The 24,529-nt window shown below is 31.1% G+C and overlaps 1 protein-coding gene across 1 annotated transcript in view; it reads right to left on the minus strand.

Moving 5' to 3' along the window:
- Window positions 1-20,799: 20,799 nt before the first annotated feature.
- LOC123668963 (DENN domain-containing protein 1A-like) overlaps window positions 20,800-24,529 on the minus strand; it is a 38,974-nt gene continuing 35,244 nt past the window's right edge. Inside the window, exon 14 of the mRNA XM_045602650.1 lies at window positions 20,800-21,746. Within this exon, the coding sequence (XP_045458606.1) occupies window positions 21,513-21,746 (234 nt within the window). The 3' untranslated portion in view covers window positions 20,800-21,512. The remainder of the gene's footprint in view (window positions 21,747-24,529) is intronic.

A 24,529-nucleotide genomic window follows, 5' to 3' on the forward strand; every position in this document is an offset into this window, starting at 1 on the left:
ATTTTGGTCATTATGACTCAAAATTACGATTACAAGAAAATGCAAGTTAAATTCAATTTTATATTAAATTTAAGCAAGCTCATTTTTTTTTTTTTTTACAAGAATATTGATTGTTTTGATATTTTTTTTTTTGTTTTGATATACATAGTAACAATCGCAGTGTAAACACAAGAAGGAATAACTAAACTCTAATGGCCTAAACGTTAGATACCACGCCATAAACTCCAAAAAAAAAACTAAACTAAGTTTCCGAGTGCGCAAAGTAAATATTTTCTTTCTGGGTTATGGTAATCGCATGTATAATACAATCCTACGCAAAATTTCGGAATTGTCTCAACATAAATTTAAAGTTTTTATTTTAAAAAAAATAGATAAAGCGTATTAATCGATGCGGGATTACATAGTTGATAAAAATATGTGGACTTAGTGACGCTGTATTTCATGCTAGATATAACTAATTTTGTAAAACAAAGTTTATATATTATCTACTTTCAAAAGAATAACGGAGTTTCTTGACGATTCTCTGCAGAATTTATATCGGCGATAGATTTACTTTAAAAAGTAATAATCATTTTAAAAAAAATATTTGTAAAATGACGATTCGAAAATGCTTTCGAGGTATATTTGAACACAGTTATTTTTGTTTTTTTTTTTTGAATCACCACAATGTTTGAATTGTATTAATTTAATTATTTTAAAATCGTAAGACTATGGATACAAAAGCAAGTAAGTACTTCAGTGTTACCCTCTCATGTTTTATTTTCCAATGACAATACTTGCTAATATTTTTATACTACTAGTTAGAGTAATAAATGCAAAGTCCGCCTGATGGTAACTGCTTCGGAGCTGCTTAACTACCCAGGAGGATCACGAGTGTGTTGCCATCCCTTGTTGGCAACACAAGTGAATCGTCAGGAAATCTGGCCTAACTATCCGTAGGAACACAACACTACAGTAGATTAAAAGTGATCTCCTCTAAGGGTGCAACATATGGCATTATTCTTGAAGCATTTACACAGTCAGGCTGATCCAAATTTTAGCAACTATTTCCTAATGTTCCTTACCACAATAAAGGACCGTCAATAAACCGCGTAGCCTGGTCGAGGCGGGGACGAGTTTGAATGCTACGCTGAGCTACGTAACGGGGGAGGGGGGAGGGCTTAGAGCAAAGCTACATAGTTTTCTTCAGATGAATTTTTTTTGTTAAATAATACATACGGATGCTATTTTTTTTTAATCAAACGTTCGAAATAATGAACTGTTAATAAATTATTTTATTTGAGGAATGTACAATTATTAACAGCTAAATGATATATGTTAATAGTAAACAACTATTCGTTAAAAGTTAATAAATTGTAGCTATTTAATAAATGATTTATTAACTGTTATTAAATCAGATTCAGCTTAAATTAATATTCATTTAAATTTTTTTTCTAATTCATGTAAAGTAAAAAGTAGAAAATCTCGCGAAAAAAACCACGTTCCATCCTTGACAGGAAAAGCTAAAAGAAGGGCTAAAATATGACCACGTGGTTTATGGACGCTCTCTAAATAGTACTTTAAAGGAATTTAACCTTACCTATTTTAGTGAAATACCGCCAAATTTCCCAAGTACTCTTGTGTCATCACACGTTAATCATGCCATTTTTGTTGAACACAGGCAGGAAACGTTTTATATATAGCTATAATAAACTCGAATTAACGTAGAAACATTTAAGAAGATTAATTATCCAACTCTGCACGTTAATAGACTACTTGGGTCAAAATACATAAAAACGTTATTCTGGTAAAGATGATTTCACGGGAACTATAAAAAATATGTATCCATTTTGGGATGACAGTACAACGAGATTTTTTTCGTCATCGTTTCGCTACACGGCTTTTAGTTTCAAAACAAATATGCCTGTAGGGTTTGCATATATAGGATTATTTATATATTTGTACTGGAAGATCTAAACTTTTTGTAAGCCAGTAACGATTGATATTTGCTGAGATTGTAGCCTAAATACACATCATCTTTTTCATTAAAGTATTACGTGAGTTATGTTATTTTGATTTTATATCACGAAGCGTCGGTGTTTCGGGGAGGCTTTCAAGCGCACGTTGAGAGCTAATGCATTACAACGCACACCTGCTATCTTTATTCACGATTATTAAAAATGTACAACTTGATAGGCTGCCGTATTTTTATTACTAAGCAACAGAAATAATGTTATCTATATGACTATTTATTTAAAGATAGTAATTGTTAAAACAACATTCAAATTCATTTTACTGGTTTTGCGTAATGTTGTTATAAAAATTGACACGAACGAAATTTCTAAAAAAAATATTATAAACTTTATTTTAATAAATTTAAAAAAAAAGTTAGGTTAGGTTAGACTTACAAATAACCTTAGAATAACTTGCTTACGAATTTAATAAATTTTATACTTAAATAAAAATTTTAATAGCCCTCTTGTTCTAGATCCATCAAAGTATTCGAAAAAAAAAAAAAAGAAAATAACTTAGTGTGATTGCCGACCCGCATCACAGGATTTTATTTTACCAGAGGCCATCGTTTAATAAAAAATATATTTAAAAAAAACTTTATGTAAATAATGGTTCGTTTACTTTACAAGCTAAAATAACGCGTATTAATTAACAAATACGCAGAGGATTTATTGCTCACGTCATGCTCGGGGCGTGCTCGCGCAGAAACGTCTCGAACGTTAGTATTTTGTTCCTTAATTAATTATCTATTCGGTTACACGTGTTTCCATACTTGTTTCTTTGTTTTCGTCGATAAATTATGAAATAAAAAAGCAGAGATACAATTTCTTAAAAACAAGTTTGTTGATTAAAAAAAAATATATATTCACTTTACCTAATTGGCAATTGGTAATTGATAATTGTTTACATATATTTTTATAATAAAACAAATAGTATATATGTCCTAGAAATATCTAATGAAAATTAAAACGCAATATATAAGCGTTAAAAACGTTAAAACCGCTCTCGGGGTGTTGATGAAATCGAATGATTTTTTTCGGAAATATAAACATAAGAATATAAGTTATTATGAAGAGTTTATTGCCAACACAATATACATAATTTATCATTTCATAGTTAAAATTAAACGTGCAAATTAGAATTTACAACTTAAATTTTTTTAATTGAATTACAATTATATATTAATAAAATCGCCATGTATATAATTTTAGTTTATATTATATTATTAGGTGAGTATGTCGTTGTTATCGGGCGTCGCGTCGTGTCTTTGCGACACGAAGGCCTTCTCCAACTTCCTCCATTCTGCTGTTTCAGTTTTTCTTCATATTGGACCCGCATGCTTTTTTAATTCATCAGACCAACGTTTAACATAAGGGTCCATTCTGTTATATCTTTCGTGCATCTATTTCTATTTCCTCTCATCATGTGGCGTACCAAAGGTATCAACTTACTATATGGGGGGGGGGGGTAATATAAGTACCTGCATTTAAATGTAAAAATTAAATTTTGCAATTAATGATCGCGGGTTCGATCCCCTCTTGTGGCAAACATTCGTCCATCTTGGTCTGGGTCTGGGAGTTTGTGTATTGTGTTTTCCGACCCAATCCGTTGGGTGTGAGGTGTTTATTTATTAATGTCTACGTGAGTTCAAAGTTCATCAAAATTCAAATCGTTGTTTATCTTAATTCCCTACTAGTGAGTAGTCAAGTGAATAAAGAACCATTCTTTCCAACAAATTATTTTTCCATTAAAAACGACAGACACTTATAAGCTCTTTTGTATGCCGCGTGCACATTTCATCCCCTCGAAACAATTGGTTTTCCATTAAAATCATGTTATGAACGTTCCATGCAAACAAGCCGGCTTTTTGAGTCTTCCGAACACGATTTGCTTAATTTCAATGGGATAATTTTGAAATAACAAGCACGATTTAAATTTTAATGTCACCAACGAGCCTCGGTAATGCTATTTATATATTCATAAACAGCCTGCATAATCAATACTGTATACTTATGATCATATGATATTATAAAATGATTCCATGCCTTACATTATTTAAGAGCAGTTACTCTTCATAGGGGTTCTTTTCTTCTTCATCTACGTAAGATTGCTGGTGTAGGCTGAATGAGGATTGCGGAAAACCGGGATGTCTGGCGCGAACTTATTGGGGAGGCCTATGTCCAGCAGTGGACTGCAATAGGCTGAACTGAACTAAGTTAATCTTCAAGCTGCTCTATCGATTTTTACTAAACATAGCTAAGAATCACCGCAAGGAAAGTCTCGTTCACATTTAATAAAAAAAACTGAACCAAACTCTATCCTTTCGACAACTGAGAGAAAGACACAGTCAGACATAGGCGTTAAAACTATAACACCATTTAAGAAAAGAAAAAAAAAAAGAAATGATACCATCCTGTAAAGATACTACTATACTTTCTCCATATAGGTTATATGAGGTTGGAATATTCTCGTCCATTATATTTTGACATGTAATTTATCCGGATTAGCGATTTTTATCAGGTATCTATGAAACGGACAGTTCGTGTTTTATCAGAGCGAAATCAAAAAATTTATAAACACAAATATCTTATTTAAGAGTGAATGAAATCCACCAGCGTTAATGAAACACTTAACGAAATAAATGATATAAGAATCAATTTTGTCTAATCATCAATGATAATTAACTGTAAATACAATACAATTCTAAGATAAATGTTTCAAATTTATTAATACGAACTGTATTATCCTTAATACTAATTTTGTACAAAGACACCTAATATTAAATACCATTTACACGCCAGCGATATAAATTTAATAACGATATAAGTAATTGACATTCAGGATTTAGCCTCAAAGCATCCAATCCGCCATTGCGATTCGCTAATTTAATTTTAACATACGAAATGTTTCCTCATACAAAACGGTAAATATTTTGTTATATTTAGACCAACGGGAGGTTCAAGTTATTTTGGTGGAGCCACGTATTCCATGTCAAAATTCTAAATTAAGTTTAAGACCGCGTACGTTCAGTCCAGTCCGATATGGCATATATTAGTTTACACAATAGACTCATCAAATACATATTGGACTGGGTAAATATACACTATAAAGAGCAATTCACATTGAATGTGTTTATTAGCGTCTGCCTTCTTGTATATCTTCAATATAAGCAATTGAGACAGCCCTAATTATTTATTGAAAATAGTCATTATATCTATAACTATTATATATTATAAATTTATTATTATGTGAAGACTTAACTGGTAAATGTATGTCACTTAAATTTTATTTTTAATGTATATCAAACTGTATGTCTTCCTAATAAACATAAATAAATAAATAAAATAAATAACGCAAGTTTCACAGTGCATTTGCTATTGTGTAACCTAAAGACATTTTAAAATCTATATCTACTAATATTATAAGCTGAAGTTTTTTGCCTTGACGCGCTAATCTCAGGAACTACTGCTCTGATTCGAATTTTTTTTTAGTGTTTGATAGCCCATTTATCGAAAAAGGCTATAGGCTATATAATATTTTAGTACCTCTTGATTCTTAGATTAACGTGGGTGAAACCGCCGGCCACATCTAGTTTTTTATCAATAAATAATGTATCAATTAATCGTATCAAATCGTAGGCGTAAATTAATAATTTAGTTTTAATTTAGTTTAGTATTGTCATCTTTTAACTACTTACTAAAATATATTAGCAAATAATTAAATAAATTCGTAGGTTTCTATATCTAGCTACACAGGAAACCTAAATCATAAACGTACATATATATCTACATACATTTTACCGACCTTTGCCACAAAGCGCGTCTTTTTATCTTGTCTTTTTATTATTTTGGTCCTTCGACACGTACAATTAGGTCTTAGTAGACAAAAATAAATCTTATTTGTTTCCAAAATACACGACCAATTCCAAAATAAATACAGTAAGAAGTATGTAAAAACGAAAAAACAATAATATTATAATGCTAATTAATATATATTGTTAATTATTATTATAATACTAAGTTGGAAAAATCCTGCTCAAAATCTGGCGCAGTCCGACTAGGACCTTGCGTCCTCACTATTCTTTTTTTGGGCTATAAAACGCTTTCAATATATTAATCATTAGTAGTTAATATGTTCGTCATATTGTAAGCCAATTTTAATAACAACGTGCTGAGATGAAACCACAAATCTCGAAAGCGGAATTCTCGAACGGAAGACAGAAAATCACTTCCGATTGATAGTATTGTATTACAATTTCAACAGTAAACGAACGCTACGTCTAACTTACCTATGCCTATCCTAACTTGTAGGTACCTGGTTATATTTTAATTACGAATATACGAGTATAGTTCCATTTCAAAATTAGATGCTTTTAGGGGATGTAGACATACCACGTTGGTCCAAAAACCACGATCGATATACTTACGTTAATGAAAAGAGATGGCGATAAGCGTGTCTCTTTCTCTAAGTGCTTAAACGTGTTTAAAAAAAAAGTATATTATATTTTATAATTTTTGAGATTAGGTATTAATAACTTGTTTCTATAAAGGTACTTAAATATTGCTATGGAAAAGTACAATGTAATCTGGTTATTATTATCAAAGCAAAATAAAATCACAGTCACTAAAAATACTTTGTACAGTCATTAATCTACAATACAATACAAATGAAAAATAGTTTGTATATATATATATATATATATATATATATATATATATATATATATATATATATATATATATACACAACCGCTTCATTATTATAATTAACAAAACATTATACTCCAACTTTTAGGAAAAGATTAAATGGTAATAACGTTTAACTTTTAATTATATTCTATTTATAACAATAATAATCCCGTTCTCAGATATTACAACTGATTATTTATATGTATTATTTAGATATTATAACTGATTATTATATATGGGCTCGTTTCTAAAATTATAAAATAATCACTCATTCCAATATAGTTTAGTAAGAGATAATTCGACGAATTAACCACATGTCGACCTATTTCGAGAAACTTCCATGTAACGTTTTCGTAGAGTATTTCTTTGTTCGCGATTTTTCGAAGAAGTCATATACTCCTCCGATTATTACTTTTAAAAAAATTATATTAAACACAAATTGAAGATAATCAATTTTATTATCTTCTTTCATAATATTAAAGGTTGATTATATTCTTATCGTTAAAGACTTAAACAACGTATTTCTTAAAATAATTACGAATAATTGTGTTTGCACACAAACGAAAAAAAACCGACTTGAATTACCTCGACAAGTAATACAACGTAAGTAGACGAACAAAATCAACAAACGCACTAGTCGCCATTACGATTTTCGAAGGTTAACCTAGATTTCTCTGCGATGCTATCATCAGATCCTGGTCTTCTTATCATGGTATCACCCCCTACTCTTGGGATATCTCCTTTCAAACAAAAAATGAATTATCAAAATCGGTTCACAAACAACGACGTTATCCACGACCACACATAAAAACTATAAGTAGATAATTATATATAAGGTCTGATTGAGAGACCTAGAGTATGTAAATAAAAAGAAGCAATAAGCAGTTTGCTACTTATTTATTATTAATATTTATAAAAAGTATATGATATTTTTAAATATTTGAGAAACATTTAAAAAATTGGCTCTATATGGCGCGAACTTGGGAACGCCTATGTCCAGCAGTGGACTGTAAAATTAATAACACACCTTATTTATTATGTTATGGCATGAAATTCTAATGCCTACAAATTCGAAGATGAAGACTTTATCTAAGCGCACTCTACACAGGGTTTGCAAAGCAATTTTAAATATTCTTGTAGAATAAATAACTTTATCATTAGGTACATATGGATATATTAGAAGCCTTAAAGGCTTAAAACATAGACTTATTAACACATTACACCGCAAAAATGTCGTATATTTCTTACATTTATATATTTTTTCAGACATTTAGAATATAATATTACGATAAGGTCATCTGACCTGCAGCAAACAACGCACAACGCGCAAACGTTGTTTTGCCTTTACACAAAATTTCAAATATTTTTGTCAATTTGATCGCAGCACCAACTTTCGGGACAAACTGCGATGGTAGCGCAGTCTACCGGATCCAATGTAAAACATTCCAAAATTAACAACTACTTATAAATGAAAAATTAGTTAAATAAACATTTTCCAGTGGACCAAATTGTGAATCTAAACCATCCTCGAATCCCCTTGAACTCACAAAAAAAAATTCATCAAAATCCGTCCAGCTGTCTAGGAGGAGTTTAGTGACATACAAACGCACACAAAAATATATATACAGGGTGTCCCAGGAAAGAGTGTCAAGCGGAAGTCCAGAGCTAGAACATCCCTTGGGGATTCCAAATCACCCCTATGTATATGATCCGATTTTTTATAGTTTAGGAGATATGATTTTTTTTCTAATTTTTCAATGTTTTTCGACCCTAGCGCTATTTTTGATCAAAACTTCGTAAATAATTGAGATAAATGCCTGATTTTTTTTTAATAATTTAGCTAAACCTTGGGTCCTAACTAATACATACACAAATAAACCCTAAAAGTAAAATCATGCGCTTAAACATAATAGAAGTACTTAAAAAAAGAAAAGTGCAAAAAAAAACATTACTTCGAAGATTTAAAAAAAAATAATAGCAACAAAATAATTTATTTAAAAGAATCTTAAAAACTTCCTTAGTTTATCTAGTTTCTACCATAAAAAATTCAGTAAGTTAACTTTATGGCATCATCCCCAAATTTTGGTTTAAATACGACAAGTCAGATATTTGAAAACTTAAGTTTAAAAAATTGTAATAAATTTGGTCGTGTTTACTGGGAGTATGACTTTGAAAACAGATAAAAAACACTTCCTATCTAATCTTTTGTATTCTAAGCAATAGTTAAACGGTATGATAGCCGCGCCAGTTGTTCGAAAAGTGACAAATATTCAAAAATGTTTAGAATTCCTAATGTGTGGGTAACACAAAAATAAAATCGTACATATTAAAAATAGCATGGTGTCTATAATAATATGAAACTCTTTGACAGGAAACTTTTTTAATAGTTACGGGTCTCTGTAAAGAACTCACTATAGACGGCGCCACGGTTCGCTTAAACCGAAAATAAAAATCATCATATCAAAAATTTTGCTCTAGCGGGTACATCGTTCCATTGCTTAATTGGCTAGAGCGCCGACACGGTCAGTCGGAGACGCGGGTTCGAACCCCGCTGGAGCGGTCAATTTTTGATATGATATTCAAAAATGTTTAGAATTCCTAATGTGTGGGTAACACAAAAATAAAATCGTACATATTATGAGGATTATCGACAGCCCAGGAATGGTAATTGTGAATGTTGAAAATCCCAGTTCGCTTAAAATGTGATTCGTCAGTCCATAAAATTGTTTTAAAAAAGTTTTCATTGACTGCTTGACGCCGCAACATTTCTTGGCAAAATCTAACCCGTCTGGGGTAATCTTCCAATTTCAATTGTTGGACTCTTTGAATGTGATATGGGTGATAGCCCTCACTCTGAAGTATGCGGTGTGTTACAGATTTTGTTATGGAGTGCGGAGTTCAATGGTTCTGACGCTTACACTGGGCTCTCTTTCTATTTCTTCAATAACTTCTTCTACCAATTCTGAGTCTCTTATTAGTGGCAGATGCCCTGTGATTGTTCCTGGTACTCTGCCTTCTCGATAGGCATCGCGAACTTGCAAGATAGTCCGATGATTAGGCCATCTTTCAGATGCACGATCACCTCTTCGTTCTAGTTGTTCCTGAAACAACCTCGCAGCTTCCGCAGCATTCCCTCTTGCGTACCCGTAAAAGTAATGCATTTGTTCATAGTTCTCACTTGTAAAATGGGCATTACAACGTCTTGTCATGATGAAGTAAACACCAGTTTTCACTTGCAACCAATAGATAAGTTTGCACTCAAAGTCCTTGGTTAAAGCCAATTCGTCGAGAGTTCCAATAATACGAGTCCAAATCGAAATGCAATCAAAGTCCGGTGTGAAAGCCAATTATTACAGCTTTAATGTGTAACTATCAGAGAAGAGGAATCGCTATCGTACTGTAAGCACAAGGGTAAGCAGACGACTAGCAGAGCAGTGTGACGTATTCAGTTCCTATCATCACCACTAGTCACGGATTGCCCCTATCTCACTCTAACATTAGTTCATTGACTCTATTTGTCACTTTCCAAACAAGTGGCGCGGCTATCATACCGTTTAACTATTGTTTTTTATCTGTTTTCAAAGCCATACCCCCAGTAAACACGACCGAATTTATTACAATTTTTTAAACTTAAGTTTTCAAATATCTGACTTGTCGTATTTAAACCAAAATTTGGGGATGATGCCATAAAGTTAACTTATTGAATTTTTTATGGTAGAAACTAGATAAACTAAGGAAGTTTTTAAGATTCTTTTAAATAAATTATTTTGTTGCTATTATTTTTTTTTTAAATCTTCGAAGTAATGTTTTTTTTTGCACTTTTGTTTTTTTAAGTACTTCTATTATGTTTAAGCGCATGATTTTACTTTTAGGGTTTATTTGTGTATGTATTAGTTAGGACCCAAGGTTTAGCTAAATTATTAAAAAAAAATCAGGCATTTATCTCAATTATTTACGAAGTTATGATCAAAAATAGCGCTAAGGTCGAAAAACATTGAAAAATTAGAAAAAAAATCATATCTCCTAAACTATAAAAAATCGGATCATATACATAGGGGTGATTTGGAATCCCCAAGGGATGTTCTAGCTCTGGACTTCCGCTTGACAGTCTTTCCTGGGACACCCTGTATATATATATATATATATATATATATAAAGATATGAATTTTAACATTTTAATGATTATTTTCCAGGAAACGAAAATCATATTACCACACAAGCTAAGATACTTAGAGAACATGTTGAATGCAGAGGTAGTCGCGAAGGCTGCGAAGATTCGTCAGAGAATGGAAGCAAATCCAAGTAATCAGGATAGCGAGAAAAGTTGGCCGATGTTGCTGGCTCAATATCAAGCGGATGACAAGAAAAACATACCATCTTTCAACAACTACGGCTTCTATAGAAGACGTATTCCTAATTTGTAATGCAATACTGTTGTAGATTTAGGATTTTAATTATTTATAATTAAATACATTATAAAATGTGTATATTTTGTGGATATGTCAACTAAGTAGATAAAAATATTTAGGTACCTTCGGTACAACCCAAATATGGTCTTACAATACAAGAGTAAATCCCACTTTTGAAAGTAGTTAGGTCTTGTTCTTGTATTCAAAATTAATAATATAGCATCATATTTTTGTCAAAACGATTACAAAGTATAATTATTAGTTCTGTTGATGCTCCCTTTTACTATATTTTTCTCAAATGTTTTTGACGACAGTTTTTTTTTTTTTTTGAATATACTTTTAATAATTCAGTTTTTGACAACAAGTTCTGAATTTAATCTCGAATATTTATTACTGTACATATACCAAGTGGACAGTTTTCAATTTGACTTATTTTGATTTTGACGATATTCTTAGTAATTTAGAAACACCTGTAAAAAAGTAGGCAATTATCTAGATACCGATGTTTACTTTATTAATTTTGTATTTGTTGTTGTACTACTTGTTGGTGTTGACTTATGAATAAATAAATAAATAAATAACCATTAGTACAACTTACCTATATAAAGATGCATATGTTTATAAGGTGTATACTTACTTAGAAAGTGTAGCGATTAAATACGACCTACCTTCTACTAGGTCGGCAAACAAGCTGCGTACGGCTCACCTGATGGTAAGCGGTTACCGTAGCCTATAGGCGCCTGCAATACCGGAAGTATCGCAAGCGCGTTGTCGACCTTACCCCTAAGCGCCCCCCGAACCCTGATCACCTTACCACAGGAACACTTGATATTCTTTGAGGTCCAGGTACTCCACCAGTCGGGCTCCAGATTTTGACCAGAATATTTTCTGCTGTGCTGTACCTCAGTATTGTACCTTGACTAATTGAATTTAAACTTAGATAGATTAACACTTAACGAAATAATCAAATCATATTAAAATTTAATATAAGGCTTTATTATTTTGTTCTGAACAACAAAACAATTTGCTTTGATATAGTAAAATCTATTTACTTCTATAGATTTAACGCGTTATCGAAAGGGTCTTGGAAAAATCCTCGTGGGGGGAAAGTTTTAATAATTTTCTCTTAGGGATTCCCTGCGTGGTGGATGCGAAAATCGAATAAATTCGGTCATTGGCATCAACCGCTGAATTCCCTTGATAGGTATTGAAAGATATTTTAATTAACGAAGACACAAAGTGCTGAGGAGATTGATGTAAGGGTGAACAGCTATCGACTCGACTTGAAAATAACAAGTATTTAAAATGTGTTATATTAAGTAGGTATTCATTAGATTAATAAAAAAAAAAACAACGGAATGGACAAAACTATTTTCAAGTATTAATGGAAACATTACAGTGATAAATAACGACTCTTAAGCGCCGACTACACTTATTACAAGAACGAAAAATTGCGTTAGGATTATAGATGTCCTTTACGAAATCTTATTTTATTACCTATTTGCAGGTCTACTCTAGAGCTCGAGACAGCAATACATGTCTTAGTTAAAATATTATTTGTAATATAACTAACTTTATTACATAAGTGTAAAAAAGCGAACAGATTAAGGGATTTATTACAAGCAATACATTTGTTTATGGTAGACTTATTTAGTCTCAAACTCAGACCGGATTGAATAAAAATTGATCTGAACTATATTAGGTAAATTGCTGAAGGAAATATATTGCTCAAACATAAGTAGGTACTTCAGCCTTACAGAAGATTACAGCTAAATAAAAAGAGTAGTCTCGTATGTAGTGTTGTTCCTGTCAGGGCCGGCTCTACCAGGGGGTGCAAGGGGTGCGCCGAACCCGGGCGCCAGGTCCCGGGGGGCGCCCGGCAGGGTAGTGTAGGTACTATAGTAGTTATCAGTTACGAAGCTGTCATTCCATAACATTAAGCTCCGATAGGGGGGCGCCGAGGTACAGCGAGCACCCCGGCGCCGAATAGGCTAGGGCCAGCCCTGGTTTCTGTGTTAAGTGTTGTTGCTGTATAAAGGCTCAGTCGAAATCGTCAGTTTTTAACAAGTCAGGATTCGTGCACTGTTTGATATCGTTCTGTTCGACTAAAATATTTATCATCATAATTTTCAACCGATGGACCTCCACTGCTGGACTTAGCGTCTCTTGCAAAGATCCACCTTTAGCGGTCTATGCACGCTGGGGACACCCACGAGGACAGATATCCAAACTGGAAAGGAATATTTGTACAGATACAAATATCCATCCTGAGCGGGAATCGAACCCGCAAACCGTCGATGTTTCAGGCGACTACACGCACCACTACACCAGAGCGGTTGTTAAACGCGTCACTATTATTAAGTTTAGACTTCTTACTTCTTCACAAAGTATCGTCGTTTCGTTAAAGACGTCTTGTTTAGAAGAAACAAAGAACTGTTAAGTAAAAATTTAAAATGGATTTTTTAATCTAATATTTAAATCATTTCAAATATCATGAAACGAGGCTTGAGTCAAACCTGAAAAGGGTTTTGTGACTTCGTTAACATTAATTATATTATTTACTAGCCGTGTCCGCGACTTCGTCCGCGTGGAATTTATTAAAAAATTATTGTTCAGTTCACAGACTTATAAAATAAATAAATTTCTAAAATAAAAGTAGCCTAAGTTACTCCTTATTACATCAGCTATCTGCCAGTCAAAGTGCCAGTCCTGTGAAAATCGGTCCAGCCGTTACAGAGATTAGCCGGAAAGAACAGAGAGACAGACAGACAAAAATTGTGTTATATTGGTATATGTAACGTGTATGGATTGTATCCATATGCATTTAGTAGAAAGCGGTTATTTTAATATAACAAGCAGACACACCAAATTTTATTTATTTGTATAGATTTTTAAAATGACGAAGTTATTGTAATTATGCAAAAAATCGTAACGATAAATCTAAAAACGTTTCGCAATTTTAGAATAGGTGTAAATGTAAGAAATTATTAACATAAGATTTTTGACCGGATATCCCGATATCATTATCTTGGGTTATCCGACCTTTCTCGATATAGTAACCCTTTTAGGGTAATATTAGAAAACACTGATTCATGTGCGGTGTATTTTTTTTTTTTTTATAAAAATCTTTCTCGCCTCTGATCTATGACATTTCAAACTGAAAACATTAGGGAGATAAGATGGATGTAGTTACTATGTGAAATCTTATAGAATAATACGGCTAAATACTGCTGTTCTTAAATAGTGTTGTGTACCTACATGCAAATTAGCCCAAGATCCTAAAAATGCGCTGTGTTGATAGCAGAAGTTGTCTGCTTAGTATGTATTTCTAGCTGAGTAATAATAACAATAATAATCACTAGTGTTTGGTTGATGGTATTTAAGGAAAAAATGTATTTGTGATGTATTATGTATATTAGATACCTACCATTTCTTTTCCTTGATGTGCATTTTTTACTATTATAAAATTGTAATCTGGAGTTGACGGTGTTGGTGTCACGATTAATAATGTTTGTATTGTAAGTCTGTTATGTAAAACTTTATTGTGAACACTGTTTGTTAACTTAAATAAATAAATTAAAAAAAAAGAGTAAGCTCGTCAACATCTTTTGGCGTTTCGAGCTGACGCGTTGTCGACCCTACCCCCAATTCCCCCATGGAGCTGTGATCACCTTACTCACCAACGTAAATACAAACGGCGACGTTGTCAGATTATTTCTATTAAGACAATGAACTTCGTGAAAAAAGTTTCTTAACAGTTTGATCGGCCCAAGTTTTTGTCTGTATAATTTATTACTCTACATTCACAAACGGAATTACAGTATAAAAAGCACTGTATCAATAAGTTTCAATTAATTGGTATAGAGTCATCCACCACTTTATTCTTAAATATATATATACCTAACATCGTTCGGTGCAGTGGTGCGTGCACAGTGTAGGCGCTTTGATTGTTGCGCTTGATTTGTATTTGTACCAAATATTTGTTTCCACCTGGTTGTCTGGCCGTGTGTATCTCCCCACCGTGTCTTGGAGAACACGTTAAGCAGTAAATCCCGGTTGTTGTGATCGAAACCTGATAGCAATAATTACTCATCGATATAACCGCCAACCCGTAAACGAGGACCGCGGTGGATTAAGTTCGACAAACAGGCCTATACCCCAGCCGTGTAATGTTACATCCTGAATCGTATCGTATACCTTTCAAAAGCTCCTCTTCAGGCCCCGTAGTTTTCTACCAGAATAGTGGATTGTATTATTATTGTAATGTTCAGGCTTTTTTTATTACATAATAATAGCTTCGTTTTTCCGATGGCATATCAGCGAAATGTCGCTAAAAACTATATAGTTTCTGATAACCTAGAAAATCGTCTCTAATGTCTCTCTAAAAAAACACAAACTAGAAGCAATACTGGAAGGTCGGAATTATTGTTCAAGGCTTAGAAATCGCTTATCGAACTATACCAACCAAGTAAATAATTTAATCCTGAAGAATTGAGTTATTCGCTTATATCCACATAACAATAAAATGTAATACCACTTTCTTTTATAGCGTATTTAGTTTTATCTGAGATAAAATTTAATCCGATAACCGGTCGGTTCGAACGAACCCATTAATCGATTTCTTTATTCAAACAATCATTTTTATTTATATGACTTTTAATTCATTACTAAGTAAGGGATAACAGACACGGGTTAATGAACACATTAGACATTACATAAAAATAAAAATAAAAAAAAAAACGAAAATAATTTATTAAACATCTAATCTCTTAGACATACAATTACATTTTGTTTTATATAATCTTGTATATACATGTCCCATCGATTAAACATTCGTTGTTATGATATATGTATGATTTTCCTTAATAGAAAGAACTCTTTACATAAAAATCTGGAATTTATATTATAGACTTAATTTTTTATCAAATGACAAGATCATAAATATTACCAATTATTATGTTATCAAAAATTACGAGTTCCAAATCATTGTTAAATTATAATTATATTTGTGTTATAAGTTACACAATATTATATAAATTTATTTAATTTTAATAAAGCGTTCATTTGCATTCAAGACATATGAACATGTAATAAAATTTAACATCTCCTTTCGAAAGATAATAAATAAAAACTATGACCGATTTATTTTCCATTGTCCTAAATTAAATTTGACGTAGAAATTTTTGTATTAAATTCCAGAGTACCAATTGTTAATGAGAGGTAGTAAAATAATCATTTATAACACCATCATATCTTCATATCCTCAATAATACACACAAATATATGTATCGATAGCCATATTGCATTCAGTATTTGTAATCTCGATTAAGAGTTATCCTACAAAAATTTCGACGGTATATTTTCTCATTTCAAAGAAGTACTTGAAGTGTTTTTGAAATAACAACATAGTAACGGGGTTATATGGATTAAATAGAATACCTTTCATAATAATAAATAAAGGCAATACTAGGTACTTCGTTAAGGCATTTAATTGAAGGTACTATAAATTGTTTCATCGTGGTACAACAACTTACGTCCAAAGTTTCCAATGTTTGAATTAAGCTTAAGACAAAATTTGTAAGAGGTTTATCTCACTGTTAAACATTAGTATGCAATGTTATTATTTGGAACGAGGTGGTCACATTTCAACACAAAGGTCAGCGATCAAGAAAACTTGATAGTTTTCATGCTTTAGTTGCCATTAATTTCGATAGTATAAGAACTGAGTCCTGGAAAGACGCATGCTGTTTAAATACTTTTGGTAGCAGTTCTCGGGGAAGTTTGCATTTAACATTATATTTACTGATTTAGGAATAATTTTTTAAGTATTTATTTCTTCATACAGGTAACCATATATTAAAATCATACCTACAAACAGGTATAATTGACAAAAAAGTACCTGCGTCTGGCCTATCAAGTTATAGGTGTTCTGATCTGAATAATAATCACAACAATGGGTGTAAATTTTTCTTTTACCATTACTTCGTAAGAAAAATATTCTTACTAAGATAAAATACAAAATATTAATGTAACTATTGGAATGATAAAAAATAAATACCTAACATTATATAATTTCTTAAAAATTTTATTTTCGATTCCGGCCAATCAATTCATTAATCGACCAGACATATATTTAATTGGCTTTGAAACTTATTTAGTGAGTATATTCCGTCGCGTAACGCAATCTCAAGTTCATTAACGATAGAGCACCGTATAAAAATATAATTTATATTGTAATTAAAACATTTCAGATGATACAAATATATTTCTATCTAAATCAACAGCTAATTGTACTTTTACTTTTATTAGTTTGAATAAATATAAAATAAATATTAGCCCACATCATTTGGCAGTGCTTTACGCTTTACAATATCAAATATAAAAAAAGAATTTCGTTCACAAATACGCATACCTAAAAAAAAAGAAAAGAAAAACACCTAAACGTTGTACATATTAATGAAGGGGTTAAAACACTCTATAACTCAAAAATTTTAATAAATTATTAACCAGCATCACTATATTTTTCAAGGTACCGAACTAAACCCCCAACCCCTAACACGCACGCACGCACGAGAACGCACACACGCACGCACGAAAACGCACGCACGAAGTCTCGACCCACATTAACTCACACTCAACTCACGCATACAGTCGTGTCTTGCACGTTTTAAATGATGGGGGTCCCTGAATATTATTCATGGCATGTATTAATTTTAAAATTTTCTTGTAATTTCATGATAAGTATAAAACCATTATTGATTAATACTTATTCGTTAATAAACTCATTTTTAACCATAACAACATATTTAAATGCTAATAGTTTTTAATTTAAATCATGCCCTGTTCAATTTAAAGATGTAACATTAACATATAATTTTAACATTTTTTTTTTTTAATTACGGACAAGTCTTTTTAGTTTTGACAAATTATACAAATTTATGCTTAAAAAGAAAGCTAAGTAAAACGACATATACAACATTAAATACAATATATTTATATTTACAAGTAGCTTATCAAACGGTTACATTTTGGGCGTTTCATAAACACAACCCAATATAATACACAAAAAAAAAAGATTTAAATGGTAATGAGCAGGACGAATGGATCAAGGGACTGATTATTTATTAAGTTAAATGGAAGCGTAATACAGTCGCAGACAGTTGACCTTAAACTGCCGCAGATAGTAAACTAGAGTGATGCAAGATGACACAGTGAAGACACATGCAGAAGGCCGTGCTCTTCTGAGCGATTGAAGAACATTAGCAACATACAACTTCGACGATACTGACCTAATGATATCCTGGATTATTTCTTTACAATTATTTTACAGTTAGCAGTACAAGATATTCGCTTAGTATAGCTACTATTCTTGAACACAATAATAGTCTACTTACGATTTCCTTTACAAACAAAGTAAATATAATAATCTTCAAAATTGTCAAATCGGTAAAAATGTTTGAACATCTGGACATACGTAAGGAACAAAAGAATTTATATGAAGTTGCATATACTGCGAAAAGTTTAGATAGTGCAATGTTAATTATACATCTTTGAAGCGAGCAGGGTATGGCGATGACAAGTCATGGAAATGAATGAAAAAAATGAAACGTTGACGTTACCCTACAAGGGAAGTCATCGAACAATTTTACTAAACGGTAATGAGATCTTAGTGGGTGCCATTTTTTTTATATTTTTACAACTTAATTAACCTAATAACTCTAAAATATACCTTAAACACTTATTTATAATAGGTTACGTAAATGTCATTTACTAAAATTAGATTTGCATGCAAAAAAAATGTACAGTACCTATATTACGATCCTAATTTAAAAAAAAAACGATTTTATATTTATTTCCTTTTGATAAATAAATTTAACTGAAATATTTATATGACAACGCAAATTTAATTACATCAAAATAGTTTAGAACTAGGCAAGAATATATGATAATCATATTTGTAATTATAATTGAATGTTCTCAGTACAGCCTAAGGGAACTCAGGATCAACAGAATCCTTTTATTGCTTTTCTATCACAGGCCAATCAAAATAGAACTATCCAAAGAGACAGGTTTATTATTATTTGAAAATTTTAGTACACTACCAAAAGTTTCGTTTACATTGATGACATTTAATCTGGTATTTTGCGACACAATTGTAAATACGTGTCTAGTTTTTGTATCATGTAATCCTGTGCTGTCACTCGACATCGCTTTTAATCTATTCAAGGACCAAATTCGCCATTCCTGTTTTAAAAATTCTTGATAAAGATATCTGATATTTAACAGTATCCATCAGATAAAATTCTGTGACATATTCGTATTTTTTTTTTCACAATCAAAATTCCTTTTTACCAGTAACATATTTCAACATATAAATCCAAAAGTTGTAGTTCATTAGTTGAGGTTAAACAAGCCCTCAGGGCCTACATGCCCCTTACTGTATATCAGTAACTAATGTGCAAGATAAACTTTATGTGCAAGTGATTAAACTGGCCCTTTGTCTTGCTTGAATCATATTAGGTTGTATTATATAAGGAAACACTCAAACATCGGTGGAATCAATTCGAGTATAAAACTGGCTTTCACTTACATTAGAACAAAATTCACTACATCATAAAATAAAAATTGTTATAGCATAAAGCACCGCCGTTCATTCGAGATTTCACGAAACGCATACAAACAACAGACGAAAAAAAAAAAAATAACAAATTCATAACAAATCGAATGAACCAATAAATAGCACGAAATATTTTTAAAGTGGCTCATTACTATCTCAACGCATGAGATACACATTAGGTGCTAAATTTTTTTTAAATAAAAAAGATCGCAAGTCATGGATGCACCGATATTTTTAACTTAGAAATCGTTACCATACAAAACATTATTATTTTAAGATAATAATTACAAATTTCATTTGGCAACACTAAATTTCTAAACACATAGATATTAAGCCGTATACACATATAAAATTTAAACGCACATATGTATCTCAAAGCGCACAACTAAATTACAAAATAATAGTTATTTTACTAATATACAAACATCTAGATAGTTAAAAAAATATTGCTAAATATACAATTTATTGATATGTAACATTATATACAATGCAATAAAATATAATCTTCTTACGCGAAATAAATAAAATTACACTAGTAATAGGAAAGCGCATTATAGACACGTTTTTTATACATATATATAAGCTGTATAACACATAGTCTCGATTCGAATTTTCGTACTATCTCAAAATTATTTTACATATTAATTTACAAACCTAATATATAATACAATAACAAGACTATCGTCTCGCTAAATTCATTTCTCATTTAACACACATCTGATAATTTATTGATAAAACTAAATTCACCTCGGGTTAAGTATTAGAAAGAAAAATCATATTAATTTAATATATTAGGCCTTGTTAGGACGCTAGACAAACTTTACAATTTTAGTAAAACAGTTTACAAATTACGAAAAATGTTTTGTTTTATTTTCTGTCAAATAAAAACGGAAATTTAAAGTAATTGTTTATATTATTTTTTTATGTGGTGTATATATAATGGTATAATTTACAATATAATATAGAAAATATATAATATAAACGATTCGTAAGATGATTTAATGAAAAAAATCGGAATTATGTACGATAACATTAAAGTTTTGACACTCACAGCCCACTTACGCTTCGTAATTTTATAATAAAAAGATTTTTATTTTATTTTTATATAAAAGCGATTTATTTACAAAGGAATGGAATACGAAGTCGCGTAAACACTAGCGCGTTATTTGTGCGACATATTCTCGTTTTGCGGATTTTTTTTTTCTTTTAAAACGAGTAAAAACTTCAAAAACAAAATTATAACTAGCACAATATTTCATAAACATACTGAATGATTCATTTCATTCCTTTTTCAGTAGCGACGAAACAAGATCACGAAATTTCAACATTACATGATAAAAAAAAATTACCAGCTCACTTAAATGTATTTACTTTTAAATAGAGCATTTGAGTATCGAAAACTCGACAACTAAAATCCATACAAAACATACGCTTACAAATAGAATCATTGATACATTTCGTACTTCCGACAGACTATTTATTTAATGAAGTGAACATTGAAATTCAAACAAACCAATCTGCGAATTATTTCGCTGGTTTAAAAATTTTCATATAAAATGTGCATACTTTGATGCACTGAACTAAAACATCAATATCGAACTGTTCAGAAATGTTTTATGATTTTATTTCGTGCCTTGGTTCGACCTGATCGTAAAACGTATATATGATCTAAAGTTTAAATAAGGAACATGATTTTCAAAATAACATTGATAAAATACGTTCAAAAATATATTGTAGCCGCAAAAAACACTCAAGTGTAACGCAACTCTATCAACTCGGGAAACTATGTCACGTGACGATAAAGCCCTAATTGAAAGTAGTCCATCCCTTCGGAACGGTAGATGTCTCCGGCGTACTCGAGCTAGCCGTGAAATCGGATAAGCCGAATTGACTAAAATCTAGACCGTATTCGTGCAACAAAGCGCTATCCGTCGATGTTTTAACTTGTTCCTTTTCGTTCTTGTCTCGATATTTAAGCGGATCGAAATCTTCTAAGTCTGAGGGCGTAACGTCTAGTTGTATTAGATCAGAGCTGGACGACTGAAAAAAATTATCATTAATTTAATAACGGAGACGTTTTTTCAACCCCTAATTGTGCAACCTTCTCAGTACCGATTAGTAATGAGCTGTATATTTTAACGCGATTTAACTGTGATGAATTAGAACTAACAGCAATAACATAAAAACAAAAATTGTACATCTATTACAGATAATATGACAATATATAAGCATTTTATAAATTTGACACTTGAAAATGACTTACCACAAACGACAAAACAGATGAGAGTCGTATAAACTATATAATCGAAATCGTTCAAAAGTAAATATTCTCTCCGTTTCGTATTTCTCGAGTAAAATATTTCATTGTCTGAAAAACAAACGGTCAAGTGCGAAATTTTATCGCACGATTAGTGTCCGTATTAACCTACAGTGTAATGAACCTTTGATACCTCGCCTTCATTCAAGCTATTTTCACCAAACTTTTATTCAATATTACCATTACAATGAGTATCTTAAAAGGGTAAAATTCCAATATTGTAAGATCAGTTAATCAAAGGTCATTTTGTCATTTTTGGAATGACCTTGGTATACTTTTTTGACTAAAAATGTGTGTGTGTGTGTCATCCGAAAATCGAAGATTTGTTTCGATCATCGGTATCAAGCGTTTTAGCCTGACAGCCTAATTTAAGCCCTTTCTAGATTAGGCGATAAAGCCGAGTTAGATAATGATAGTAAAAGCAAATCAGCCTTATTTTTATTAATGTTAATTTTGAATAAACCACTTTATAACATCAAATCAAATCATGAGGATCACTTATTTATGTAATGTAACTAAAAAGTGTAAAGCCAAAGGAAAAACCCCGAAAAAAATGCAGAAAAATCAGAGTTAAAGAACTAGCACACAAGTTGTAACAAGACAACGCTAAGTGGGTATTGTAAATAACACACGGGACAAAACATAGGATTAGGGTTTTATAGAACACAAATTCAAACTTGAATCGAATTGATGGCATCATATTGTCTCTTGACAATTTCTCATCCCTTACAAGAGAACTTTTTAATTTAAAATATTAACCTTTCGCGTATTACAGTCTCGTACAAAATGTCATTATGAACGCGTTCTTACTTTTAAACAGTAATTTTGTACGGAACTCATCGTGTCAAGTCCTTGACCGAGTAACTATATAATTTAATAATAAATAAAAAACAAAAACCCCGACGGTACTCATTGAGAATTGTTGCAGAATTAGGAGCATTATTAGTTTAAATTTAGTGGTAAATTAAAAAAAAATAGGAAATTATATTTTTAATTAAATATTTATTGAATGAAAAAAAGATATAAAAAAAAATAATAATACAAAAATAAATAAACAATATTATCGATTACGACAATGCATTTATACACAGCTATTCTTCAGATTCATAAGTCGATAATTATTTCAATTAGTAGTCTATAGAACAAACATGCGACCGTATCTTGTCAATGTGAGTATCATCTCTGCGGCCGGTTTTAATTATTAATTTATATATGTTAAGTCTAAGTTTAATATTCGAGGTTAATGTCATAAGTCGGGTTCACTTGTAACCTTTACCTTCGTCCTGGAGCCGGGCGTTTGAACTCGACAAACATTTAGGCTAACCGTTCATTCGATACATAAAGCTATTTCGATGCTAAGATATACTATTAACTCATAATCATAATTAACTCATATTAATATTTGTTTATAATGTTGATTTATTTTATCGATTTTAGAGTATATTTCAATTAATTTAATTTAATATTTTTTTTAACAAACCTATATGGTATGATTATTATGGCTGTATTTATATTTTGATTCTCTTGTTAGAGAAATCGATAGTTTCACAGCACAATTAATAAAGTTCTCATATTATTTTTATTAAATACAATATTCGAAACAAAATTTTTTGATATTGGCTCCTATAAGTACATGCTTATATGAGCTAATAAACATGCATAATTATGTTTAAACCGTTTTGTCTGAGCACTTTAGAAAAAACGTATAAATATTATTTAAAAAATACTTTTTGTGATATTTTCACAGTATAAAGAAATAAAAAAAAATATTCTTCAACGAAAATCAAAACGATTGAATATCGCATAGCGTATCAAGATATCGTATGAACGATCAGCCTAAAATTATTCCTAGGTCATAACACTAAGTGCGTACATGCATTTTAAGAAACAATATGTGCGAGTACCGTATATATACATATAACACACACGTATAAAATTAACAGATATTCCCACTACATTAATACTTTATTTATGAGTATTAAATCAATCGTACTGCAATTATTAAATTAAATTTAAATACTTTTGTTAGTCAGACAATTGCGTAAACAAAAAATCTGACAGACATCTCTGCAAAATAATTGCAAAACCCTGATAGAAAACTAAATCCAAAACTAAGCACCAATCTCATGCTTAAACTAAAGCTTCTGTTTGACAGACTGATTGTATAAAATATTAGAAATAGTCTTAGTATATGTGGTTGAATTTTTCTCTCTCGTTAGCATCTAAAAAATTATATTTAATCTTTTTCTATAATAACTCATCAATAATCGTACAGTAATAGCTAAAATTTTGTACAAAATATATTGCAATTTAATCGCAATCAATCATTTTTACGTTTGACAAAGATGATATTACAATGTAGAATTTTAATAAAACATTTATAGAATATATAAACAGTGTACCCTAAATTATGATTTATCGACGTTGCATGTTTGCATAAATTTCACGTTTCAACAAGTAAAACTAAAACAACAATAACTATGACAACCGTGTTTAATCTTTTTAC

The sequence above is a fragment of the Melitaea cinxia genome, chromosome Z, assembly GCF_905220565.1.
Source record: "Melitaea cinxia chromosome Z, ilMelCinx1.1, whole genome shotgun sequence".
In the NCBI taxonomy this organism is placed as follows: Eukaryota; Metazoa; Arthropoda; class Insecta; order Lepidoptera; family Nymphalidae; genus Melitaea; species Melitaea cinxia.